This window comes from Papio anubis, chromosome 9 (genome assembly GCF_008728515.1).
Source record: "Papio anubis isolate 15944 chromosome 9, Panubis1.0, whole genome shotgun sequence".
Taxonomy (NCBI): Eukaryota; Metazoa; Chordata; class Mammalia; order Primates; family Cercopithecidae; genus Papio; species Papio anubis.
The window spans coordinates 43845703-43872429 of record NC_044984.1 but is presented as its reverse complement, the minus strand read 5'-3'; the positions used below and the strand labels follow the sequence as shown (position 1 = coordinate 43872429).

General features: G+C 54.1%; 1 protein-coding gene across 1 annotated transcript in view; it reads left to right on the top strand.

Moving 5' to 3' along the window:
• KMT2D (lysine methyltransferase 2D) overlaps positions 1–26727 on the top strand; it is a 42076-nt gene that overhangs the window by 12423 nt on the left and 2926 nt on the right. Inside the window, exons 15-55 of the mRNA XM_017945846.3 lie at positions 223–327; positions 1494–1675; positions 1860–2024; positions 2110–2219; positions 2317–2364; positions 3319–3540; positions 3765–3884; positions 3983–4087; positions 4289–4419; positions 4505–4652; positions 4859–4924; positions 5099–5209; positions 5399–5536; positions 5634–5718; positions 5949–6190; positions 6289–6362; positions 6576–6626; positions 6746–8557; positions 8670–8852; positions 8929–9065; positions 9298–11165; positions 13336–13459; positions 13605–13689; positions 13795–13861; positions 13972–14204; positions 14306–15382; positions 15482–17206; positions 17349–17489; positions 17612–17779; positions 17940–18099; positions 18889–18964; positions 19131–19306; positions 19409–19539; positions 20228–20360; positions 20439–20566; positions 21056–22196; positions 23737–23873; positions 23973–24103; positions 25785–26070; positions 26289–26362; positions 26488–26596. Of these exons, the coding sequence (XP_017801335.2) occupies positions 223–327; positions 1494–1675; positions 1860–2024; positions 2110–2219; positions 2317–2364; positions 3319–3540; positions 3765–3884; positions 3983–4087; positions 4289–4419; positions 4505–4652; positions 4859–4924; positions 5099–5209; positions 5399–5536; positions 5634–5718; positions 5949–6190; positions 6289–6362; positions 6576–6626; positions 6746–8557; positions 8670–8852; positions 8929–9065; positions 9298–11165; positions 13336–13459; positions 13605–13689; positions 13795–13861; positions 13972–14204; positions 14306–15382; positions 15482–17206; positions 17349–17489; positions 17612–17779; positions 17940–18099; positions 18889–18964; positions 19131–19306; positions 19409–19539; positions 20228–20360; positions 20439–20566; positions 21056–22196; positions 23737–23873; positions 23973–24103; positions 25785–26070; positions 26289–26362; positions 26488–26596 (12405 nt within the window). The remainder of the gene's footprint in view (positions 1–222; positions 328–1493; positions 1676–1859; positions 2025–2109; positions 2220–2316; positions 2365–3318; positions 3541–3764; positions 3885–3982; positions 4088–4288; positions 4420–4504; positions 4653–4858; positions 4925–5098; positions 5210–5398; positions 5537–5633; positions 5719–5948; positions 6191–6288; positions 6363–6575; positions 6627–6745; positions 8558–8669; positions 8853–8928; positions 9066–9297; positions 11166–13335; positions 13460–13604; positions 13690–13794; positions 13862–13971; positions 14205–14305; positions 15383–15481; positions 17207–17348; positions 17490–17611; positions 17780–17939; positions 18100–18888; positions 18965–19130; positions 19307–19408; positions 19540–20227; positions 20361–20438; positions 20567–21055; positions 22197–23736; positions 23874–23972; positions 24104–25784; positions 26071–26288; positions 26363–26487; positions 26597–26727) is intronic.

The following is a 26727-nucleotide window of genomic DNA, read 5'->3' as shown; positions in this document are numbered from 1 at the left end:
CCTTTACCCATGTCAGGCTTTATAAATTCAAGTGACCTGACTAGGTGAGTGAGGCATCCTAGGAAGGAGCAGGGTCCCTTGGTAGCTTACAGCGTCCTAATGCTGTGAGATGGGGTTCCTCACTCTCTGGTCGCAAATCAGTGTTGTAGCATCATAGTAGGCTGGATCTGAGTAGGATGGGGAGATCTAGTTGGACATTCGGGTTTCTCTGTGTTTCCCCAGGACATGTGTGTGGTATGTGGCAGCTTTGGCCGGGGAGCAGAGGGCCACCTCCTTGCCTGTTCACAGTGCTCTCAGTGCTATCACCCTTACTGTGTCAACAGCAAGGTGAGTTCGGGCCCAAGAGGTGTAGGCTGGGAAATAGGGTCAGTTATTTCTTACCTTAGTTCCTTGTCCTGGCCATACGACCTCTTAAAGTGGCCATTGGTCATGGATGTTGTTCATTAGTCACCAGTGGTTATCAAACTTTTCTTGGGGAAAAATACTTTGGAACTCATGGTGGACTTCATAGTTTCTTTGTGGTAGACCCTGACCTGCTGGTATAATTCAGTCCATTGTAAAAAATAACAACATGGCCGGGCATGGTGGCTCCCACCTGTAATCCCAGCACTTGGGGAGGCCTAGGCGGGCGGATCACCTGAGATTAGGAGTTCAAGACCATCGTGGCCAACATGGTGAAACCCTGTCTCTGCTAAAAATACAAAAATTAGCTGAGTGTGGTAGCATGTGCCTGTAATCCCAGGAACTCAGGAGGCCGAGGCAGGAAAATTGCTTGAACCTGGGAGGCGGATGTTGCAGTGAGCTGAGATCGTGCCACTGCACTCCAGCCTGGGCAATAGAGTGAGCTCTGTCTCAAAAAAAAAAAAAAAAAGAAAAAAGAAAAATTGGGGGACCTAATTCTGTCTACAGTCTCTTCTTAGGGACTTGGCTAGTGGAAAGACTGCCATTCCATTCACAATGAGGCAGTGGCTAGTGCAGCTCTTCTCTGATCAGCAGAGATCATTGGGAATCTAAGTTTAGAGTCACTGTTTTGGGGACAAGGGTGCTCTGTCTAAGTCTCCCTGTGCTCAAATGGAGGCCTAGTCTCTGCATTGAGGTTCCTCCAGCCTCACCCTTAGAAGTCCCACCTCCTAGGCTGGGCATGGTGGCGCATACCTGTAATCCCAGCACTTCACTTCAGGAGGCTGAGGCAGGTGGATCACCCAAGGTCAGGAGTTTGTGACCAGCCTGACTAACATGGTGAAACCCTGTCTCTACTAAATACAAGAAAATTAGCTGGGCATGGTGGCAGGTACCTGTAATCCCAGCTACCTGGGAGGCTGAGACAGGAGAATTGCTTGTACCTGGGAGGTGGAGGTTGCAGTGAGCCAAGATCGCGCCATTGCACTCCAGCCTGGGGAACAAGAGCAAAACTCCGTCCCCCCCCCCAAAAAAAAAGAAGTTCCACCTCCTTTCCACTTCACACCCTGAGAAGTTCCCGTTTTCTGCCTCAGATCACCAAGGTGATGCTGCTTAAGGGCTGGCGTTGTGTGGAGTGTATTGTGTGTGAGGTGTGCGGCCAGGCCTCCGACCCCTCACGCCTGCTGCTCTGTGATGACTGTGATATTAGCTACCACACATACTGCCTGGACCCCCCACTGCTCACCGTCCCCAAGGGTGGCTGGAAGTGCAAGTGGTAAGGAGACTGTGATCTTTATTGGAGCCCTGGGGCCTTGAGATGTTAAAGTGGATATGATGTTGAGTATGTGACAGAGGCTGGGTTTAGGAGGCCAGGCTGGTGGCTTGGGTTCCTGGTGAGGGGACTTCTGGGTACTTTGGATAGGTTGGGTGCTCAGGCTCTGTTTTCCTGCTCCTACCAGGTGTGTGTCTTGTATGCAGTGTGGGGCTGCCTCCCCTGGCTTCCACTGTGAATGGCAGAATAGTTACACACACTGTGGGCCCTGTGCCAGCCTGGTGACCTGCCCTATCTGTCATGCTCCTTATGTAGAAGAGGACCTACTAATCCAGTGCCGTCACTGTGAACGGTGAGAACATCCCTTTCTCTTCATGTTGGCCCTGTTGCTAGCCTCGCATTGCCTGAGCTCATTTCCTCCAGTCTCTGTTCTCCAGGTGGATGCATGCTGGCTGTGAGAGCCTCTTCACAGAGGACGATGTGGAGCAGGCAGCCGATGAAGGCTTTGACTGTATCTCCTGCCAGCCCTACGTGGTAAAGCCTGTGGGTGAGTACCAGCTGCTGGGTAGGGGGAGGAGTCCGGGCAGGGGTACCTTGCTTTGGGACAGGACCTCAGCCACCTCCGTTTGTCCTTCTCTCCATAGCACCTGTTGCACCTCCAGAGCTGGTGCCCATGAAGGTGAAAGAGCCTGGTGAGTCACAGAAATTTTGAATGCCAAAGCCAGACCAGACGTCAGACATCATCTGGTCTAACTCCAACCCCCCAGCTTCATCTCCTCATTTTAAGAGGAGGAAACTCAGACCCAGAGAAGTTAAGTGGCCTGCCCAAGGTTACCTAGTGAGTTAGTGGCAAAGTTATGACTAGAACCAAGTTCTCCAGCTTCCTGGGCAGTGTTCCTTTCATCAGGCACCATGGCCTCTTTACTGCCAGAATTTCATCTTCAGAACTCTTTTTTTTTTTTTTTTTTGAGATGGAGTCTCACTCTGTCACCCAGGCTAGAGTGCAGTGACACAATCTTGGCACACTGCAAGCTCCGCCTCCTGGGTTCACACCATTCTCCTGCCTCAGCCTCCCGAGTAGCTGAGACTACAGGCGCCCGCCACCATGCCCAGCTAATTTTTTGTATTTGTAGTAGAGACGGGGTTTCACTGTGTTAGCCAGTACGGTCTCGATCTCCTGACCTTGTGATCTGCCTGCCTTGGCCTCCCAAAGTGCTGGGATTACAGGCGTGAGCCACCGCGCCCGGCCGAGAACATAACTCTTTTTTATCAGTGAAAGGGGCCAGGGACATCTCCTTTATCGTGATATGGCACTGCTCCTAGCATCTAGGACACTGTGTGCTGGCGTTCAGCAAGTAGGGGCCCTCATAGCCCCAGACAGCAAGATAATCACCCTAGTGACGCTAGGGTTAATCGTGAGCAAAGGCAGGCTTCTGAGTTACAGTTCCTCTCTGAATCTCCCTGGGTCACTGACAGAGAACTCGGGCCTCAGCCAGTGCCTTAGGTGGTCTGTTCTCCCCAGCAGTTAGACCCTAAGCTGGACTTTTGTCACTGTCTTTGTCTCAGCTAAGGACGTAGGTTGAAACTTGCAGTTCTGGTTTCCCTGGGTCTTCCATCCAGGGATCACACACTCTCCTCTAATGCAGAGCCCCAGTACTTTCGCTTCGAAGGTGTGTGGCTGACAGAAACTGGCATGGCCTTGCTGCGTAACCTGACCATGTCACCACTGCACAAGCGGCGCCAGCGGCGAGGACGGCTTGGCCTCCCAGGCGAGGCAGGATTGGAGGGTTCTGAGCCATCAGAGGCCCTTGGTCCTGATGACAAGAAGGATGGGGACCTGGACACCGATGAGTTGCTCAAGGGTGAAGGTTAGCTTGGGGAATCTTAGGGAGCGGCAGAATAGTGGGAACATGCCTCTGGGAGTGGGATGTTGGGTGGGGGCTACATTGCCACTCACAGTTACCCTTAAGCACTGCTGGTCTTGTCTAAGTGGCTCTGAGGCAAGGTCCTCAGCTCTCTCCATGGCAGGATGACAAGGTTAAAAGGGCCTATAGTTCTGATCTGCCTCTATCTCTTCTGTCACCATATGCAGGTGGTGTGGAGCACATGGAGTGCGAAATTAAACTGGAGGGCCCTGTCAGCCCTGATGTGGAGCCTGGCAAAGAGGAGACCGAGGAAAGCAAAAAACGCAAGCGTAAACCCTATCGGCCTGGTGAGGTCCTGGGATGGGTGTGTGGGGTGGTGGGGTGGTTTGGTGCAGCTCAATAGGTCCCCCAGCGGCTTCTCATCCGCAGCTCTGCCTCCTCATAGGCATTGGTGGTTTCATGGTGCGACAGCGGAAATCCCACACACGCACGAAAAAGGGGCCAGCTGCACAGGCGGAGGTGTTGAGTGGGGATGGGCAGCCCGACGAGGGTGAGACGGGTGAGGGCACCAGTGGGGCCTGGGAGAAGGTGGGGCAATGCTAGAGAGACCCAGTGGGTGGACTCATTGAAAGGGCCAAGAGGGTGGTAGACCCAGCTGGTGTTGTGGGAGAGTGTAGGCACAAGGTGTCACCCTGCAAGTTGGGAGCAGCATGCCCTCAACCCAAGTGTGACACTTCTGTTCTGTCCACAGTGATACCTGCTGACCTGCCTGCAGAGGGTACCGTGGAGCAGAGCTTAGCTGAAGGGGATGAGAAGAAGAAGCAACAGCGGCGAGGGCGCAAGAAGAGCAAACTGGAGGACATGTTCCCTGCTTACCTGCAGGTGGGTCTCAGGCTCCAAGCAGTGAGGGAGGTGTCTGTGCCCTATAGGGCATGAAGAAACCTGTTTCTCCTTGACTGCCCCACAGGAAGCCTTCTTTGGGAAGGAGCTGCTGGACCTGAGCCGTAAGGCCCTTTTTGCAGTTGGGGTGGGCCGGCCAAGCTTTGGACTAGGAACCCCAAAAGCCAAGGGAGATGGAGGCTCAGAAAGGAAGGAACTCCCCACATCGCAGAAAGGTTAGTTATGTGGGAGTAAGTGGTCTGAGAGAATCCGACTTCCTTCTGGCTTAGGAGCTGGCAGCTTATTTGATGGGAAATGGACTGGCCTCCAGGAGTCAAGTGTGGGGTCAAGGGTCCTGGCCTGTAGGGCTGTGGGACTGGAGACTTGCTCTGGGCATCAGATGTAGGACATCTCTGATTGGAGTGGGGCCTCTTGCTCATAGGAGATGATGGTCCAGATATTGCAGATGAAGAATCCCGTGGCCTCGAGGGCAAAGCTGATACACCAGGTGAGGGCTGCCAGGGGGACTGTGTCCTGCCTTGGCCTTGGCCTCTGTCCCTCTGCTATGCCCCTGAGCATTGTCAGGGGTTGGAGGCTGGAAACTGTCCCATGGCCCTCTGTGGTTCAGAGTGGCCATGACCCATACTGGCCTTGACCCATGGGTTTTTCCTGGCATTTACAGGACCTGAGGATGGGGGCGTGAAGGCATCTCCAGTGCCCAGTGACCCTGAGAAGCCAGGCACCCCGGGTGAAGGGATGCTTAGCTCTGACTTAGACAGGATTTCCACAGAAGGTGAGGCTGTGACCCACACCTGTTTGTGTATAAGGGTTTTCTGTGGGAGAAGGAGGAGGTCCTATCTGTGGGACTATGATCTGTACAGCTTCTCTGGTGGGGAGTCCTGGGCACCTACCTCATTTGTAGACCTGTTGTGTCACCTGAACTTCCCAGTCTTCCTCAGCAGTATCCTTCATTCCCCCACAGAACTGCCCAAGATGGAATCCAAGGACCTGCAGCAGCTCTTCAAGGATGTTCTGGGCTCTGAACGAGAGCAGCATCTGGGTTGTGGAACCCCTGGCCTAGAAGGCAGCCGTACGCCACTGCAGAGACCCTTTCTTCAAGGTGATACGGGTGGGAGTGGTCTGAAGACTGACATAACCAAGCTTGCCTCCAGGATGATCCAGTCGCTCTCTTTTCTCTGATCCTGTTCATCTTGTAGGTGGACTCCCTTTGGGCAATCTGCCCTCCAGCAGCCCAATGGACTCCTACCCAGGCCTCTGCCAGTCCCCGTTCCTGGATTCTAGGTTGGTGTCTCTGTGTAAACTTCGTGGGCAGTCCCCGTTGTCCTTTCCCTCCATCTGAGTTCATGCCTTGCCTCCTTCGGACTCCTGCAGCACTTCCCCTGTTCCTCCCCATTCCCTTGTTAGTGGCCCTCCTCTTTTGGGGCAGGGCAGTGGCCTGAGGCTCTGGGCAGTTGGTCTGGGGTGGGACTTGGCATCCCTGCGCCCTGTGACTCTCTGCCCCTGCGCCCCAGGGAGCGCGGGGGCTTCTTTAGCCCGGAACCCGGTGAGCCCGACAGCCCCTGGACAGGCTCAGGTGGCACCACGCCCTCCACCCCCACAACCCCCACCACGGAGGGTGAGGGCGACGGACTCTCCTATAACCAGCGGAGTCTTCAGCGCTGGGAGAAGGATGAGGAGTTGGGCCAGCTGTCCACCATCTCACCCGTGCTCTATGCCAACATTAATTTTCCTAATCTCAAGCAAGATTACCCAGGTACCTGTGGGACGAGGGCAAAGGAGACAGCCTGGCAACATGGCAGGTGGAAGGGTCGCCTGCCAAGTCTCCTCTGACTCACTCCCTCTGCCCTCCAGACTGGTCAAGCCGTTGCAAACAAATTATGAAGCTCTGGAGAAAGGTTCCAGCAGCTGACAAAGCCCCCTACCTGGTGAGACAGAAAGGAGCATGGGTTAGCATGAGAACTGAGAGGGAGGAAGGGATCTTTGGGTAATTTACTTCAGTTCTTTCCACTCCCCACTCCTAAAGCAGCTGGGCCCGAAGGGATCAGCTTCTGGGTAGGGAGTGTGAAAACACTGTACAGTATGGGGGCGGGGCATGAGACCAAGCACTAGGCCCTAAGGCTGTGTCCTGTATCTCTCAGCAAAAGGCCAAAGATAATCGGGCAGCTCACCGCATCAACAAGGTGCAGAAGGTGAGTGGGGCTGGGCTGGGGTGTAGCAGTCCTCTAGTGGGTGGCCTCTCTTGAGGGTGGAGGGCTGTGGGGCCTGCCTGCAGCAGCCTGACTGCCCTGTGCCTGGTCTCCTCCTGTAGCAGGCTGAGAGCCAGATCAACAAGCAGACCAAGGTGGGCGACGTAGCCCGTAAGACTGACCGACCGGCCCTACATCTCCGCATTCCCCCTCAGCCAGGGGCACTGGGCAGCCCGCCCCCGGCTGCTGCCCCCACCATTTTCATTGGCAGCCCCGCTACCCCCGCCGGCTTGTCTACCTCTGCGGACGGGTTCCTGAAGCCGCCGGCGGGCTCGGTGCCCGGCCCTGACTCGCCTGGTGAGCTCTTTCTCAAGCTCCCACCCCAGGTGCCCGCCCAAGTGCCTTCACAGGACCCCTTTGGACTGACCCCCGCCTATCCCCTGGAGCCCCGCTTCCCCACGGCACCACCCACCTATCCCCCCTATCCTAGTCCGACGGGGGCCCCTGCGCAGCCCCCGATGCTGGGCGCCTCATCTCGTCCTGGGACTGGCCAGCCAGGGGAATTCCACACTACCCCACCTGGCACCCCCCGACACCAGCCCTCCACACCTGACCCATTCCTCAAACCCCGCTGCCCCTCGCTGGATAACTTGGCTGTGCCTGAGAGCCCTGGGGTAGGGGGAGGCAAGGCTTCCGAGCCCCTGCTCTCGCCCCCACCTTTTGGGGAGTCCCGGAAGGCTCTAGAGGTGAAGAAGGAAGAGCTTGGGGCATCCTCTCCTAGCTATGGGCCCCCAAACCTGGGCTTTGTTGACTCACCCTCCTCAGGCCCCCACCTGGGTGGCCTGGAGTTAAAGACACCTGATGTCTTCAAAGCCCCCCTGACCCCTCGGGCATCTCAGGTAGAGCCCCAGAGCCCGGGCTTGGGCCTAAGGCCCCAGGACCCACCCCCTGCCCAGGCTTTGGCCCCTTCTCCTCCAAGTCACCCGGACATCTTTCGCACTGGCTCCTACCCTGACCCCTATGCTCAGCCCCCATTGACTCCTCGGCCCCAGCCTCCGCCACCTGAGAGCTGCTGTGCTCTGCCCCCTCGCTCACTGCCTTCCGACCCTTTCTCCCGAGTGCCTGCCAGTCCTCAGTCCCAGTCCAGCTCCCAGTCTCCACTGACACCCCGTCCTCTGTCTGCTGAAGCTTTTTGCCCATCCCCCGTTACCCCTCGCTTCCAGTCCCCTGACCCTTATTCTCGCCCACCCTCACGCCCTCAGTCCCGTGACCCATTTGCCCCATTGCATAAGCCACCCCGACCCCAGCCCCCTGAAGTTGCCTTTAAGGCTGGGTCTCTAGCCCACACTTCGCTGGGGGCTGGGGGTTTCCCAGCAGCCCTGCCCTCGGGGCCGGCAGGTGAGCTCCATACCAAGGTCCCAAGTGGGCAGCCCCCCAATTTTGTCCGGTCCCCTGGGACGGGAGCATTTGTGGGCACCCCCTCTCCCATGCGTTTCACTTTCCCTCAGGCGGTAGGGGAGCCTTCCCTAAAGCCCCCTGTCCCTCAGCCTGGTCTCCCGCCACCCCATGGGATCAACAGCCATTTTGGGCCCGGCCCCACCTTGGGCAAGCCTCAAAGCACAAACTACGCAGTAGCCACAGGGAACTTCCACCCATCGGGCAGCCCCCTGGGGCCCAGCAGCGGGTCCACAGGGGAGAGCTATGGGCTGTCCCCGCTACGCCCCCCGTCAGTTCTGCCACCACCTGCACCCGATGGATCCCTCCCCTACCTGTCCCATGGAGCCTCACAGCGATCAGGCATCACCTCTCCTGTCGAAAAGCGAGAAGACCCAGGGGCTGGAATGGGTAGCTCTTTGGCGACACCTGAACTCCCAGGTACCCAGGACCCAGGCATGTCCGGCCTTAGCCAAACAGAGCTGGAGAAGCAACGGCAAGTAAGTTGATACTGTGGAGCTAAGCCCCACATATCACTGCTGTCTCTGGGTCAGCCCCATGATTAGAGTAGAATGGGCTTATTCCTCTTCTGCTTTTTTTTTTTTTGCACAGCGCCAGCGACTACGAGAGCTGCTGATTCGGCAGCAGATCCAGCGCAACACGCTGCGGCAGGAGAAGGAAACAGCTGCAGCAGCTGCAGGAGCAGTGGGACCTCCAGGCAGCTGGGGTGCTGAGCCCAGCAGCCCTGCCTTTGAGCAGCTGAGTCGAGGCCAGACCGCCTTTGCTGGGACTCAGGTAGGTAGAGTGACAAGGGATAGTGGGGCCAGGAAACTGAAGGTTGCCCCACCTTCATCTACCTTGTCTCTTCTAGGACAAGAGCAACCTTGTGGGGCTGCCCCCAGGCAAGCTGAGTGGCCCCATCCTGGGGCAAGGGTCCTTCCCTGGCGATGACCGACTCTCCCGGCCACCTCCACCAGCCACGCCTTCCTCTATGGATGTGAACAGCCGGTGAGACTCCAGGAGGTTCCCTGGGGGTAAACCAAGGGGTATGAATTTTATCACTGTCGCACGCTCTTGTGATTTTCCTGTAGCACTAATCCTTTTCCAGTATCACTTTCTCTTCTTCCTCATTCCATTTCTTCCTCACTGCATTAATTCTATCCTTCCTCACTGCCGTAAGCCTATGTTCTTGCTCCTTTTCATCTGATTTCATCTCACTGACTACTGTATATTCTTCCAGGCAACTGGTAGGAGGCTCCCAAGCTTTCTATCAGCGAGCACCCTATCCTGGGTCCCTGCCCTTACAGCAGCAACAGCAACAACTGTGGCAGCAGCAACAGGCAACAGCAGCAACCTCCATGCGATTTGCCATGTCAGCTCGCTTTCCATCAACTCCTGTACCTGAACTTGGCCGCCAAGCTCTAGGTTCCCCATTGGCGGGAATTCCCACCCGTCTGCCAGGCCCTGGTGAACCAGTGCCTGGTCCAGCTGGTCCTGCCCAGTTCATTGAGCTGCGGCACAATGTACAGAAAGGACTGGGACCTGGGGGCACTCCGTTTCCTGGTCAGGGCCCACCTCAGAGACCCCGTTTTTACCCTGTAAGTGAGGACCCCCACCGACTGGCTCCTGAAGGGCTTCGGGGCCTGGCGGTATCAGGTCTTCCCCCACAGAAACCCTCAGCCCCACCGGCCCCTGAATTGAACAACAGTCTACATCCGACACCCCACACCAAGGGTCCTACCCTGCCAACTGGCTTGGAGCTGGTCAGCCGACCTGCCTCGAGCACTGAGCTTGGCCGCCCCACTCCTCTGGCCCTGGAAGCTGGGAAGTTGCCCTGTGAGGATCCCGAGCTGGATGATGATTTTGATGCCCACAAGGCCCTAGAGGATGATGAAGAGCTTGCTCACCTGGGTCTGGGTGTGGATGTGGCCAAGGGTGATGATGAACTGGGCACCTTAGAAAACCTGGAGACGAATGACCCCCACTTGGATGACCTGCTCAATGGTGATGAGTTTGACCTGCTGGCATATACTGATCCTGAGCTGGACACTGGGGACAAGAAGGACATCTTCAATGAGCACCTGAGGCTGGTAGAATCAGCTAATGAGAAGGCTGAACGGGAGGCCCTGCTGCGTGGGGTGGAGCCAGGACCCTTGGGCCCTGAGGAGCGCCCTCCTCCTGCTGCTGATGCCTCTGAGCCCCGCCTGGCATCTGTGCTCCCTGAGGTGAAGCCTAAGGTGGAGGAGGGTGGACGCCACCCTTCCCCTTGCCAGTTCACCATTGCTACCCCCAAGGTAGAGCCCGCACCTGCTGCCAATTCCCTTGGCCTGGGGCTAAAGCCAGGACAGAGCGTGATGGGCAGCCGGGATACCCGGATGGGCACAGGGCCATTTTCTAGCAGTGGGCACACAGCTGAGAAGGGCTCCTTTGGGGCCACAGGAGGACCACCAGCTCACCTGCTGACCCCCAGCCCACTGAGTGGCCCAGGAGGATCCTCCCTGCTAGAAAAGTTTGAGCTCGAGAGTGGGGCTTTGACCTTGCCTGGTGGACCTGTAGCATCTGGGGATGAGCTAGACAAGATGGAGAGCTCACTGGTAGCCAGCGAGTTACCCCTGCTCATTGAGGACCTGTTGGAGCATGAGAAGAAGGAGCTGCAGAAGAAGCAGCAACTTTCAGCACAGTTGCAGCCTGCCCAACAACAGCAGCAACAGCAGCAGCAGCAGCATTCCCTACTGTCTGCACCAGGCCCTGCCCAGGCCATGTCTTTGCCACATGAGGGTTCTTCTCCCAGTTTGGCTGGGTCCCAGCAGCAGCTTTCCCTGGGTCTTGGAGGTGCCCGACAGCCAGGCTTGCCCCAACCACTGATGCCTACCCAGCCACCAGCTCATGCCCTCCAACAGCGCGTGGCTCCATCCATGGCTATGGTGTCCAATCAAGGGCATATGCTAAGTGGGCAGCATGGAGGGCAGGCAGGCTTGGTACCCCAGCAGAGTTCACAGCCAGTGCTATCACAGAAGCCCGTGGGCACCATGCCACCTTCCATGTGCATGAAGCCACAGCAACTGGCAATGCAGCAGCAGCTGGCAAACAGCTTCTTCCCAGATACAGGTAACCTCGGCTAGTAACATAGCCAAGTTACTCAGGGTGATCGTTGTTATCACTAAATGGGCACTGAGGCTAGAGACCTCAAATAATCCCTACTTAAGATGGGACACAAGGAACTTTGGCTAAATATCATACTAGTGGTAGAGGCAGAAACACTGTAGCTTTTAAGAAGAGAGAACAGTTCTGGCATATACTAGGCATATGGCAGATGTTTGAATAAATGGAATAAATGTATGAATGAAGCCTAAGTAGCAGAGCCTTTGTGGCTGTAGTGAAGTTGAAAGCTTAGGACTTTGAAGAGTAGTGGTGCAAAAAAAAGCAGTTGAGGTCGGGCACGATGGCTCATGCCTGTAATCCCAGCACTTTGGGAGGCCGAGGCAGGTGGATCACTTAAGATCAGGAATTCAAGACCAGCCTGGCCAAGATGATGAAACCCTATCTCTACTAAAAATACAAAAATTAGCTGGGTGTGAGCCAGGCGTGGTGGTGCATCCCTGTAATCCCAACTACTTGGGAGGCTGAGGCAGGAGAATTGCTTGACCCCAGGAGGCAGAGGTTTTGGTGAGCCAAGATCGCCTCATTGCACTCCAGCTTGGGCAACAAGAACGAAATTCCATCTCAAAAATAAATAAATAAATAAATAAAAATTAGCTGGGTGTGGTGGTGCATGCCTGTAGTTCCAGCTTCTCGAGAGGCTAAGACAGGAGAACTGCTTGAACCCAGGAGGTGGAGGTTGCAGTTAGCTGAGATCATGCCATTGCACCCCAGCCTGGGCAACAGAGCGAGACTCTGTCTTTTAAAAAAAAAAATTGGGATAGGTGAAAAAGTTCATTGAGGCTGTAATGGCGGGAAAACCTATGGGGTGTTTTAAGAACAGTGAGTGAATTAGTTAGGCTGGAGTAAACTGTTTAGTGTGAAGTAAGTGACATAATTTTGGTGAGGTAATATGGGGGCCAGATTGAAAAAGACCTCAAATTATAATACCATTTATTGAGTAATTACTATTTGCCAAGCAGTTTACTGAGCACTTCACACTTTTTGTCCAATTTAATCATTACAGCAGACTCATTAAATAGATATTGTTATTATCTTTGATTACAGAAGAGGAAACAGAAGTGGAGGTTAAGTAACTTGTCCAAGATTACACAGCAGCTAGCAGAGCTAGATCTGAAGTCTGGTCGGTACTCCTCTTAACTATTTACTGCCTCAGAATTCCAGGAGAGGGAGTTTGGTTAGTCCTTAAGAAAGTGGGAACTCTGGCCAGGTGCTGTGGCTCACACCTTTAATCCCAGCACTTTGGGAGGCTGAGGTGGGTGGATCACCTGAGGTCAGGAGTTCCAGACCAGCCTGGCCAACATGGTGAAACATCGTTTCTACTAAAAATACAAAACTTAGCTGGGCTTGGTGGTGGGTGCCTATAATCACAGTTACTCGGGAGGCTGAAGCAGGAGAATCGCTTGAACCCAGGAGGCAGAGGTTGCAGTGAGCTGAAACTGCACCATTGCACTCCAGCCTGGGTGAAAAGAGCAAGGCTCTATCTTTAAAAAAAAAAGGAAGGAGAAAAAGTGGGTGCTCAGTTAAGTTTTCTGAGCAGTGGAGAAATACACAAAGTGTGGGATTTTAGGAAGATTTAACTTTTTGATAGTTGGTTGTTTCTTCTTTTTTGCCCAGCATTCTAGACAGACAGGAGAGTGGACTACAGGTACCCAAAACAGCTCTGGAATCTAGGGCTTTGCAACAGTGCCAGCATCTTGGGTTCTTGGGCTGTGCTAGTTGCACTAAGAACATTGCATTTGAAGAATGCTTTCCAAGTTACAAAGTGTACTTATATTCTTGTCACGTTTGATCCTCTTAACACCTCTGAGGTAGACGGAGTAGGGATCATCATCTGTATCAAATAAAAGGGTAAACTGAGGTGAAATAATGCAGGTTGACTCAACAAATATTTACGGAGCCACTTTTTCTAGCACAGTGCAAGTTAAAACAGGACCACTTGTCCTGTGAATTAGAGCTGATTCTCCCAGGCAGACTGGCTCCTAATTCAGTGTTCTTTCTGCCTTGCCATGCCATTGTTCTGCCTGGTGTGGTTGAGGTCAGGATGTTGAAAGGAATCGCAGATATTCAGTGAAGCATTGGCCCCATAGCCCAGCTCATTTGGTTCTCCCCTTTCCAGACCTGGACAAATTTGCTGCAGAAGATATCATTGATCCTATTGCAAAGGCCAAGATGGTGGCTTTGAAAGGCATCAAGAAAGTGATGGCTCAGGGCAGCATTGGGGTGGCACCTGGTATGAACAGGTAAGACTCAGGGCCGGAATGGGTTTGGCCCTTTTCTTTCCCAGTCACACCCCTTCTTGGCCGCCCTCCCTACTTGTCCCACGTCTCTTTGCCTTCCAACTTTCTTATTGCCAACACTTATCCTCTGTGCTTTGGTGGACTCCAGACAGCAGGTGTCTCTGTTAGCCCAGAGGCTCTCGGGGGGACCCGGCAGTGATCTGCAGAACCATGTGGCACCTGGGAGTGGCCAGGTAAGTGGTCAGGTGGGAGTAGGAATTTGTGTCTTATGCCATTGGGGCATCCTTCTTAGGGCCTAGCAGGAAACAATGACCCTTTAGCAGTCTCTCTCATTGCAGGAGCGGAGTGCTGGTGATCCCTCCCAACCTCGTCCCAACCCGCCCACTTTTGCTCAGGGAGTGATCAGTGAGTATGGGGCATGGGAGGAAGGTGCAGGGAAGTGGTTTGGGACATATGGAGGAAAAGGGATTGGGATTACCATTTTGCAGGTCCTGACACCCAGCTTCTTTTCCCAGATGAAGCTGACCAGCGGCAGTATGAGGAGTGGCTGTTCCATACCCAGCAGCTCCTACAGATGCAGCTGAAGGTGCTAGAGGAGCAGATTGGTGTACACCGCAAGTCCCGGAAGGCTCTGTGTGCCAAGCAGCGCACTGCCAAAAAAGCTGGCCGTGAGTTCCCAGAAGCTGATGCTGAGAAGCTCAAGCTGGTTACAGAGCAGCAGAGCAAGATCCAGAAACAGCTGGATCAGGTGGGGGAAAGCAAACTTCAGCCTAGCACCTAGAAGGCAGGGAAGAGGGATGGCATGGGGGGAGCCTGCCCCAGCCTGACCTCTCCGACCTCCCGCGTTAGGTCCGGAAACAGCAGAAGGAGCACACTAATCTCATGGCGGAATATCGGAACAAGCAGCAGCAGCAACAACAGCAGCAGCAGCAGCAGCAGCAGCAACAGCAACAACACTCAGCTGTGCTGGCTCTTAGCCCTTCCCAAAGTCCCCGGCTGCTCACCAAGCTCCCTGGTCAGCTGCTCCCTGGCCATGGGTTGCAGCCACCACAGGGGCCTCCGGGTGGGCAAGCTGGAGGTCTTCGCCTGCCCCCTGGGGGTATGGCACTACCTGGACAGCCTGGTGGCCCCTTCCTTAACACAGCTCTGGCCCAACAGCAACAACAGCAACATTCTGGTGGGGCTGGATCCCTGGCTGGCCCCTCAGGGGGCTTCTTTCCTGGCAACCTTGCTCTTCGAAGCCTCGGACCTGATTCAAGACTTTTACAGGAAAGGCAGCTGCAGCTGCAGCAGCAACGCATGCAGCTGGCCCAGAAATTGCAGCAGCAGCAACAGCAGCAGCACCTTCTAGGACAGGTAGCAATCCAGCAGCAACAGCAGCAGGGTCCTGGAGTACAGACAAACCAAGCTCTGGGTCCCAAGCCCCAGGGACTTCTGCCTCCCAGCAGCCACCAAGGCCTCCTGGTCCAGCAGCTGTCCCCTCAACCACCCCAGGGGCCCCAGGGCATGCTGGGCCCTGCCCAGGTGGCTGTGTTGCAGCAGCAGCACCCTGGAGCTTTGGGCCCCCAGGGCCCTCACAGACAGGTGCTTATGACCCAGTCCCGGGTGCTCAGTTCCCCCCAGCTGGCACAGCAGGGTCAGGGCCTTATGGGACACAGGCTGGTCACAGCCCAGCAGCAGCAGCAGCAACAACAGCACCAACAGCAAGGGTCCATGGCAGGGCTGTCCCATCTTCAGCAGAGTCTGATGTCACACAGTGGGCAGCCTAAACTGAGCACTCAGCCCATGGGCTCTTTACAGCAGCTTCAGCAGCAGCAGCAGCAGCAGCAGCAGCAGCAGCAGCTGCAACAGCAACAGCAACTTCAGCAGCAGCAGCAGCAGCAGCTACAACAGCAACAGCAACTTCAGCAGCAACAGCTTCAACAACAGCAACAGCAGCTTCAACAGCAGCAGCAGCTTCAACAACAGCAGCAGCAACAGCAGCAGCAGCTTCAACAACAGCAGCAGCAACAGCAGCAGCAGCTTCAACAGCAACAACAGCAGCTACAACAGCAACAGCAGCAGCAGCTTCAACAGCAGCAACAGCAGCTACAACAGCAACAGCAACAGCTGCAACAGCAACAACAGCAGCAGCAGCAGCAGATGGGCCTTTTAAACCAGAGTCGAACTTTACTGTCTCCTCAGCAACAACAGCAGCAGCAGGTGGCACTTGGCCCTGGCATGCCAGCAAAGCCTCTTCAACACTTTTCTAGCCCTGGAGCCCTGGGCCCAACCCTCCTCCTGACGGGCAAGGAACAAAACACCGTAGACCCGGCTGTTTCTTCAGAGGTCACTGAGGGGCCCTCTACACATCAGGGAGGGTCGTTAGCAATAGGAACTACCCCTGAGTCAATGGCCACTGAACCAGGAGAGGTAAAGCCCTCACTCTCTGGGGACTCACAACTTCTGCTTATCCAACCCCAGCCCCAGCCTCAGTCTAGCTCTCTGCAGCTGCAGCCACCTCTGAGGCTTCCAGGACAACAGCAGCAGCAAGTTAGCCTGCTCCACACAGCAGGTGGAGGAAGCCATGGGCAGCTAGGCAGTGGATCATCTTCTGAGGCTTCATCTATGCCCCACCTGCTTGCTCAGCCCTCTGTTTCCTTAGGGGAGCAGCCTGGGCCCATGACCCAGAACCTTCTGGGCCCCCAACAGCCCATGCTAGAGCGGCCCATGCAAAATAATACAGGGCCACAACCTCCCAAACCAGGACCTGTCCTCCAGTCTGGGCAGGGTCTGCCTGGGGTTGGAATCATGCCTACAGTGGGTCAGCTTCGAGCACAGCTCCAAGGAGTCCTGGCCAAAAACCCACAGCTGCGACACTTAAGTCCTCAGCAGCAGCAGCAGCTACAGGCACTCCTCATGCAGCGGCAGCTGCAGCAGAGTCAGGCAGTACGCCAGACCCCACCCTACCAGGAGCCTGGGACCCAGACCTCTCCCCTCCAGGGCCTCCTGGGCTGCCAACCTCAACTTGGGGGCTTCCCTGGATCACAGACAGGCCCCCACCAGGAGCTAGGGGCAGGGCCTCGACCTCAGGGCCCACCCCGGCTCCCTGCCCCACCAGGAGCCTTATCTACAGGACCAGTCCTTGGCCCTGTCCATCCCACACCTCCACCATCCAGCCCTCAAGAGCCAAAGAGACCTTCACAATTACCTTCCCCCAGCTCCCAGCTTCCCACTGAGGCCCAGCTCCCTCCTGCCCATCCAGGGACCCCCAAGCCCCAGGGGCCAAGCTTGGAGCTGCCTCCTGGGAGGGTCTCACCTGCTGCTGCCCAGCTTGCAGATACCTTGTTTGGCAAGGGTATGGGACCTTGGGATCCCCCAGACAACCTAGCAGAAACCCAGAAGCCAGAGCAGAGCAGCCTGGTACCTGGGCATCTGGACCAGGTGAATGGACAGGTGGTGCCTGAGGCACCCCAACTCAGCATCAAGCAGGAACCTCGGGAAGAGCCATGTGCCCTGGGAGCCCAGTCAGTGAAGAGGGAGGCCAATGGGGAGCCAATAGGGGCACCAGGAACCAGCAACCACCTCCTGCTGGCAGGCCCTCGCTCAGAAGCTGGGCATCTGCTCTTGCAGAAGCTACTCCGGGCAAAGAATGTGCAACTCAGCACTGGGCGGGGGTCCGAGGGGCTGCGAGCTGAGATCAACGGGCACATTGACAGCAAGCTGGCTGGGCTGGAGCAGAAACTACAGGGTACCCCCAGCAATAAGGAGGTGAGTACTCTGGCTACAGTAGAGCAGGTAGAGTGGGGCCTAGAGCCAGCGGGGGGGCAGAATGAGTGAACCTGGGTCAGACAGAAGAGATGAGGGCTCTGAGGAGGAGGGTAGCAGCCTTCACTGGGCTTATTTGGCTTAGGATGCAGCAGCAAGGAAGCCTTTGACACCGAAGCCCAAGCGGGTACAGAAGGCAAGCGACAGGTTGGTGAGCTCCCGAAAGAAGCTGCGGAAGGAGGACGGGGTCAGGGCCAGCGAGGCCTTGCTGAAACAGCTGAAACAGGTGACCCCCAGGAGCCAGTCCCCTGGTCCCATCCCAGGATAGGGGGCACCCTGTCCCCCAGCTGTGCAAGACAGCAACGCAAACGCTCCAGGTTTTCAACTTTGTCATCTTGCCCCTTGTAGGAGCTGTCCCTGCTGCCTCTAACGGAGCCTGCTATCACCGCCAATTTTAGCCTCTTCGCCCCATTTGGCAGTGGCTGCCCAGTCAATGGGCAGAGCCAGCTGAGGGGGGCCTTTGGAAGTGGGGCACTGCCCACTGGCCCTGACTACTATTCCCAGCTGCTTACCAAGGTCAGAAAAGTGGCAATATTTTTTGGGAATAGTGAAGTTCTTGGGAAGGTGAGGGTGGGAATGGAAAACTTGAGGGAATTGCTGACGTAGAGTGGGGCCAGGAGATTATACCAGTCTCCCTATGCCATCTTGCACACAACACCCCACCCCCACCCCCCAGAATAACCTGAGTAACCCGCCGACACCACCCTCGTCGCTGCCCCCCACCCCACCCCCATCGGTGCAGCAGAAGATGGTGAATGGTGTCACTCCATCTGAAGAGCTGGGGGAGCACCCCAAGGATGCTGCCTCTGCCCGGGATACCGAAGGGGCACTGAGGGGTAAGTCAAGAGCAGATGCCACCCCTGGTGGGGTTTGGTAGCTGGAGTCCAAGCCAGTTAGTGTGCTGTACAGTTTAGAAATGAGTGGGTTGCCTGCTGTCCTGTGTGTTTACATAACAGGGCACTTGAGGTAGGAAGGGCCCCTTCAGGACTGATTTCTTGGGGACCAGAATGGACATTTGGAGTCTAGAGCAAACGCAATAGGGGAGATGGGTGGCAGGGAGCATCTTTATGAAGCTTTGTATAGAAGGAACAGTCCAGCTTTAGTGAGTGTGGAGCTAGACTGATCTGGATTTGAATTCTGGTTCCTGCATTCATTCAACTGTGTTACTGTATCCACGTAACTTGATTGACTTGTGTGAGCCTCAGTTTCCTCACTGTAAAATGGCTATTGTAGTACTCACCTAATGGAGTTGTTAAATGACTAAACAAACTCCAAAGAGTGTATCTAAAGCCAACTGCCACCAGGCATGGTAGCTTAAGCCTGTAATCCCAACACTTTTGGAGGCCAAGATGGGAGGATTGCTTGAGGCCAGGAGTTCAAAAGCAGCTTGGGCAATATAACAGGACCCCATGTCTATGAAAAAAATAAATAAATAAATAAAGCCAGTGCCTGGCATGCAGGACAGACTCAGTAAATATAGCTTGTCTGTCCCAAACTGGTAGGTGGGAGGACAGTTAATCGTGATAGCTGAGATCTCATGCTAATTAGGCCTAAAATATTGGGAGAAGGTACCATCAGCCCTGGCCACCCTCACCTGACTTTTCTTCTCCCCACCCACCCCTCAGATACTTCAGAGGTGAAGAGTCTAGACCTGCTGGCCGCCTTGCCTACACCCCCTCACAATCAGACTGAGGATGTCAGGTAGGAGTGGGGCTGGAAATGGGGATGAGGAACAAGGGTGGGGGACAGGTTGCCTCATATTTCCTTTGGCCAATGGCAGATTTCAAGTAAGACATCTATTCATCTCTAGATTTAGGAGGAGGAGTCTGCAGGGCTGTAGCAACAAATGTCTACTTTTGGTCCCTAGGATGGAGAGTGATGAGGATAGCGATTCTCCTGACAGCATTGTGCCAGCTTCATCCCCTGAGAGCATCTTGGGGGAGGAGGCCCCTCGTTTCCCTCATCTGGGCTCAGGCCGGTGGGAGCAAGAGGACCGGGCCCTCTCCCCTGTCATCCCCCTCATTCCTCGGGCCAGCATCCCAGGTATGTGCTACTCTGGATGTGGGCCAGGCCCAGTTCACCTGGGTTGTCCAAAGCTGGGGGAGAGGCGGCCAGGGGTTACACAAATCCCTCTTTCTCATTCAGTCTTCCCAGATACCAAACCTTATGGGGCCCTTGACCTGGAGGTCCCTGGAAAGCTGCCTGCTACAACTTGGGAAAAGGGCAAAGGAAGTGAGGTGTCAGTCATGCTCACAGTCTCTGCTGCTGCAGCCAAGGTGTGTCCTAGGGGTACCTCGAGGCTGAGGGGAACCTGATCAGAGGGCAGTCCCTAGAATTTGGATAAGAAAAATTGTAGTTGTTTAAAAACATGTATTGAGTACCTATTGTATGTGAAAGCCTGGGCTAGAGTCTGTGGAATTTGGATAAATGAAGCATGATTCCTGCCCTCACAGGGCTCATAGTCCCATGGTAAAGACAGATAAGTCAACAACTAAGGAGCGCCTCTGTGTGTAATGCCACAGGTACTACATGATAGCGTTGCCCCAGTCATGTTTGGTGGGACTCTGTCAGCTGTTTTGAAAATATTAACGGACTTTTGTGGTCAAAGAAAGTTGGAAAACACAGTTAAAATGACAGTATGGGTTTCTTTACTACAAGTAGAGTCCTCAGGTCCTTTTAATTTGCTGACGTGTATCATGAGCCTCCAAGTCATGGATAGAGCATGCATCACTTCCTAAACGTAGTTGACGTAGTCCCCTTTTCGTGGAGCTCCCGTCATTGCCCACAGCAGCTTGGGAAAGGCTGCTGTGAGGGAAGTGTGTGAAAAGAGCTGAGTGACACAGGATAGAACTCCTATCCTGGGGAGTGGGTTCTAGGTGTCCTTGTCCCCACCCAGCTGATAGTAGAACTCACCTCAGACACTTGGCTGACATGTTTCTCCCGTCCCTTCTCCGGCCCTGGCAGAACCTGAATGGTGTGATGGTGGCAGTGGCAGAGCTGCTAAGCATGAAGATCCCCAACTCCTATGAGGTGCTGTTCCCAGAGGGCCCCGCCCGGGCAGGCACTGAGCCTAAGAAGGGGGAAGCTGAGGGTCCTGGTGAGTGTGGCAGGGAAGCCTTTTGGGACTTGAGGGGAGTGATTCTGTTGGGACGCTCTGATCCACTCCTTTCTGCAGGTGGGAAGGAAAAGGGTCTGGGAGGCAAGAGCCAAGACACTGGCCCTGATTGGCTGAAGCAGTTTGATGCAGTGTTGCCTGGCTATACCCTCAAGAGCCAACTAGACATCTTGAGCCTCCTGAAACAGGTAGGTCTAGGGGAGAAAAAGGGGTGGGTGTTAGAAAAAAGGGGCTGCTGGCTAGGCATGGTAGCTCATGTCTGTAATCCCAGTGCTTTGGGAGGCAAGGCGAGTGAATCACTTTAGGCCAGGAGTTTGAGACCAGCCTGGCCAACATGGCAAAACCCCATCTCTACTAAAAACAAAAACAAAAAAGTAGCCAGGCATGATGGTGCATGCCTGTAATTCCAGCTACTCGAAAGGCTAAGGCATGAGAATCCCTTGAACCCAGGAGGCGGAGGTTGCAGTGAGCCAAGATTGTGCCTCTGGATCCAGCCTGGGCAACAGAGCAAGACTCTGTCTCAAAAAAAAAAAAAAGAAAAGAAAAGAAAAGAAAAAAGGGGCTGCCTAGGGCAAAGAATGTGGAGGCCTTTTGGGAGGGTGGGATATGGGTGAGGGGAAGGAGGGAGCTAGTTAGATGAGGAGCTGGCACTAATGATACAGGGCACCCTCCTACAGGAGAGCCCCGCCCCAGAGCCACCCACCCAGCACAGCTATACCTACAATGTCTCCAATCTGGATGTGCGACAGCTCTCGGCCCCACCTCCTGAAGAACCCTCCCCGCCCCCTTCCCCCTTGGCACCTTCTCCTGCCAGTCCCCCTACTGAACCCTTGGTTGAACTTCCCGCCGAACCCTTGGCTGAGCCACCTGTCCCCTCACCTCTGCCACTGGCCTCATCCCCTGAATCAGCCCGACCCAAGCCCCGTGCCCGGCCCCCTGAAGAAGGTGAAGATTCGCGTCCTCCTCGCCTCAAGAAATGGAAAGGAGTGCGCTGGAAGCGGCTGCGGCTGCTGCTGACCATCCAGAAGGGCAGCGGGCGGCAGGAGGATGAGCGGGAAGTGGCAGAGTTTATGGAGCAGCTTGGCACAGCCTTGCGACCTGACAAGGTACCTCGAGACATGCGTCGCTGCTGTTTCTGTCATGAGGAGGGTGATGGGGCCACTGATGGGCCGGCCCGCCTGCTGAACCTGGACCTGGACCTGTGGGTGCACCTCAACTGTGCCCTTTGGTCCACGGAGGTGTATGAGACCCAGGGCGGGGCACTAATGAATGTGGAGGTTGCCCTGCACCGAGGACTGCTAACCAAGTGCTCCCTGTGCCAGCGAACTGGTGCCACCAGCAGCTGCAATCGCATGCGTTGCCCCAATGTCTACCATTTTGCTTGTGCCATCCGTGCCAAGTGCATGTTCTTCAAGGACAAGACCATGCTGTGTCCAATGCATAAGATCAAGGGGCCCTGTGAGCAAGAGCTGAGCTCTTTTGCTGTCTTCCGGCGGGTCTACATTGAGCGGGATGAGGTGAAGCAAATCGCCAGCATCATTCAGCGGGGAGAACGGCTGCACATGTTCCGTGTGGGGGGCCTTGTGTTCCACGCCATCGGACAGCTGCTGCCTCACCAGATGGCTGACTTTCATAGTGCCACTGCCCTCTATCCCGTGGGCTACGAGGCCACACGCATCTATTGGAGCCTCCGCACCAACAATCGTCGCTGTTGCTATCGCTGTTCCATTGGTGAGAACAACGGGCGGCCGGAGTTTGTAATCAAAGTCATCGAGCAGGGCCTGGAGGACCTGGTCTTCACTGACGCTTCTCCCCAGGGTGAGCGGTGGGCCCTTGAAATGGATAATATGGTATGGGGAAAGTTTCTCCCAGGGTCACTGTTACAGTGTCTGTAAGAGGACCTGTAGCCTCTATGTGAGTGATCCTCCTTCCCCCACCTCAGGCAGGCAGGGGGTCTCTTGAAAATTCCCAGTGAAAGTGTTTGAGCCTCTCTGTCACTCTAAATTCCCTTGTAGTTGAAAATATTTTGTTTGTCTAATCTCACATATTCTAGTTCCTTTTGCTATCCTCAGTGGAACGAAAGGAAACAGTTCTGAGACTATTGTCTGCTTCACCTAACCTAATCCTAACCGAGTTCCTTGTGGTTGTTTTTCCCTGGATGAAATCAGAATTACTTTGATTTGGGCCGGGCACGGTGGCTCAAGCCTGTAATCCCAGCACTTTGGGAGGCCGAGACGGGCAGATCACGAGGTCAGGAGATCGAGACCATCCTGGCTAACCTGGTGAAACCCCGTCTCTACAAAAAATACAAAAAACTAGCCGGGCAAGGTGGCGGGCGCCTGTAGTCCCAGCTACTCGGGAGGCTGAGGCAGAAGAATGGCGTAAACCCGGGAGGCAGAGCTTGCAGTGAGCTGAGATCCGGCCACTGCACTCCAGCCCGGGCGACAGAGCAAGACTCCGTCTCAAAAAAAAAAGAATTACTTTGATTTTAGTTTTAGTGTTAATGATAAAATAACAGTAAGAGCAGGTACCTTTTTTTGAGTGTGTACTGTGAGCCACAAACTAAGCTAAGTGATTTGTGTAGTTTATTTTGTTCATACAACCCTATGAGGTAAGTATTATACTACAATTATGCCCAGTTTACACATAAAGAAACTGAGTCTTAGATTTAAGTACAGTTATGCATTGCTAAATGACAGGGATACATTCTGAGAAATGCATTGTTAGGTGATTTTGTCATTGTGTGAACTTCATAGAGTGTACTTACACAAACCTAAATGGTGCAGCATACTACACACCTAGGCTCTGTGGTATACCCCATTGCTCCTAGGCTACAAATCTGTACAGCATGTAACTGTAGTGAATACTGTAGGCAGTTGTAACATATGGTAAGTATGTGCATCTAAACATAGAAAAGATACAGTAAAAATACAGTATTATAATCTTACTAGACCACTGTTGTATATATGATTCCTCATTGAATGAAATGTTGTTAAGCTGCACATGACTGTTTTGGCTCAGGGTCCCATGGCCAGTACTAGAACCTGAACGCAAGTCTTTCCAACTCCAAAGCATGCCTGTTCTTTCACTAGGGACCTTCCATGGCCTATGCTGGGTCTACTGGGCCCTGGGTTTCTGTCTCAAGGCTCTGTGATGACCCCCTGGGGTTGGAAGCCTCCTGCTTCTTAACAGACAGTGAGACTAGGAGGCCAAGAGAGGATCCAGAAGACCAACACACCTTCATGATAGGGAGGCTTGAAGGCCACAGAAAACAACTGCGGTTCTGGATTGGGGTTAGGGACTGGAGGTCAGTTAGCAGAAGTTGCCTCTAAGGGCTGCTCTCTTCCCTGCTTCTTAGCCGTTTGGAATCGCATCATTGAGCCTGTGGCTGCCATGAGAAAAGAGGCTGACATGCTGCGACTCTTCCCTGAGTATCTGAAGGGCGAGGAGCTCTTTGGCCTGACGGTGCACGCTGTGCTTCGCATAGCTGAATCAGTAAGGAAGGGGCTGGGAGCTGGGGGGCTTGGCGGGCACTGAGAACTTTGGCCACCCCAAAAAAACTCAGGCTAAGGTGAGTATGAACTGTGCCCACAGCTGCCCGGGGTGGAGAACTGTCAAAACTATTTATTCCGCTATGGGCGCCACCCCCTTATGGAGCTGCCACTCATGATCAACCCCACTGGCTGTGCCCGATCAGAGCCTAAAATCCTCACACACTACAAACGGTGAGCTTGTGATGCTGGAGCCAAGGGAGGGTGTGGGTGTTGATAGGGATCCTCTGGTCCCATCATGAGGATTTAGGATACAGATCAGAGTTCTTGTGGAGAAACTGGGGAATCACTCTTAGACCTCCTAATTAGAGGGCACACAGATATTGGTAGGTTATCCTTTTCCTCTTCTCCCAACCTGCTCAGATGCACTTGGGATATAGGACAGAATTATCTCGGGCACCCTGGGGAGGTAATGGGTAAACTGAAATATATAAGGGACCTGGTCACCTTTTTCCTCTCCTGTTTTACTTCCAGCGGGAGGGCCTGTGATTCTCCCAAACCTCAGATACCCCATGAGTGCTAGGGTCACCTTCCCTTCCCCGTGAGTGTTGGTGTCAAAAACAAATAGTTGAAGATATAATAGAAAAATAATAAAACCTTACATTTGTATAGCACTTTATACTTTTTTTTTCAAAGCGTTTTCACATCCATTATCTCATTTGATCCTCACAACAACCTTATGAGGTAGGTAGGGCAGGTGGTATGACCCCCATTTTACAGCTGAGAAAACTGAGACCCAGAAAGATTAAATGACTAGGCAAAGGTCACACAGCTGGGACCAGATCCTTACCTCTGTGGGTCCTTGTTCTTTCTGTGTACCAGGGACCTTAGTCCCTGGGTAGAGGGAGGCAGAATCTGTGGTAGCAGGGCTTTCTTGAAGGTCTTTGGTGGCTCCTAGGCTGTCGTAGAGTGTCAGAGACTCTCTATCCCTAGCCAACCTTGTCCTTGATGCCCTGCAATGGTGGTTTTCAAACTGTGAGTGCATGTGTTCCAAAAAGTCCTCAATTACATAAACTGACGGGTTGAACTTGGCCTTCCCATGCATATCTCTTCCTTCCCCAAATTGGATTAAACCAGAAGAGCTCCATTGTCATCTAGTTTATGTATTGGAGTTCCAGTCAACATTTTGTTAAAGAAAAAAGCAAAGATTTCTGCTAAATAAAAAAAAACCAGAAACATTTGAAAACCACTGCTTTGGGATGGCAAGAATTTGGCTGGTACCCTAGGGTGGTAAAAGGTATCCTGCCAGGCAGCCGTCATTCCCCTGCACTGAGCCATCTGCACAGAGCCCAATGTTATGTCAGAGAAGGGGACAATCTGAAGAAAGGATACCACCTTTAGGCTGTGAGTTCACAGCCAGTTTTAATTCAAATCTAGCCCAGCGTGGTAGGCACAGTCCCCATTTTCAGGGCTTCCGGTATGTGCAGGAGGTAGGATTCAGACATTCAAGCAAACCATCAGCTTAAATTCTAGGCCTAGGCTACTTGCGGAAAACTTCCCAGAGGAGCATGGCCTTGAGAATGGTTTGGCAGGAGAGTGGTAGGAAGTGGGAGATGGGAGAGCAGGCTCAGTGTAGGGGAATTGGTGCCCCCCATCTCCCTCCACACTTCACCCCTCACCCTGGGCTCTCTGTACCACCCAGGGTGTCAGAAGGGTCCCTATAGCTAGTTGCTTCCTCACCAGAGCTGAGACCCAGTTGCCTCTACTCCTTTCCCAAGGCTGCACTTCCAGTGCTTGCCAGCAGCACACGCCCCTAACTGATGTGTTGCACATCCCAGGAGGTGGTGGAGGAGGTGGGTGGTGTGTACTTGGTCTGAGGGCGAGCTGTCTTGTCATGGATTGTATCACCTCCCAGGCCCCATACCCTGAACAGCACCAGCATGTCTAAGGCATATCAGAGCACCTTCACAGGCGAGACCAACACCCCGTACAGCAAGCAGTTTGTGCACTCCAAGTCATCTCAGTACCGGCGGCTGCGCACCGAATGGAAGAACAACGTGTACCTGGCTCGCTCCCGCATCCAGGGCCTGGGGCTCTATGCAGCTAAGGACCTAGAAAAGCACACAATGGTTATCGAGTACATTGGCACCATCATTCGGAACGAGGTGGCCAACCGGCGGGAGAAAATCTACGAAGAGCAGGTATAAGCTGACAGAGGGGCCATTGTGGTGCATAGTCCTCACTCAACCAAGGAGCAAGGGTCAGGATTGGTCACAGGAGGGCAGGAGGAAAGCTGTGGTGGGGAAGGGAAAGGCAGGAGAAATGAAGAACATGCAACAGAAGCCCACTGCCTGAGTCTCCTACCTGATCCCACTCTCTGATACTCTTGTCCCTTCTTCTGCAACCTCTGCCTTTCTAGAATCGAGGCATCTACATGTTCCGAATAAACAATGAACATGTGATTGATGCTACGTTGACCGGCGGCCCTGCCAGGTGAGAGATGACGAGGAAGGAGGGAATTAATGGTCCCTGAGTAGCACTCTGGGGGATAGACAACAAGGAATCAAAATTTTCCCAAGTTAGTTGCCTGACATCCCTAACTCTGTCCTTCTACCCAGGTACATTAACCATTCCTGTGCCCCTAACTGTGTGGCCGAAGTCGTGACATTTGACAAAGAGGACAAAATCATCATCATCTCCAGCCGGCGAATCCCCAAAGGAGAGGAGGTGAGAGGAAGTATCCTGAGTGAGTGACAAAGCAGCTACTACTCCTTTCACCCCTTCTCTGCCATTCCCTAAATGTGGGTTCCTAGGCTGGGCACCTCAGATCATATCTTCTCTGCCCTCCCTTTTTCCTG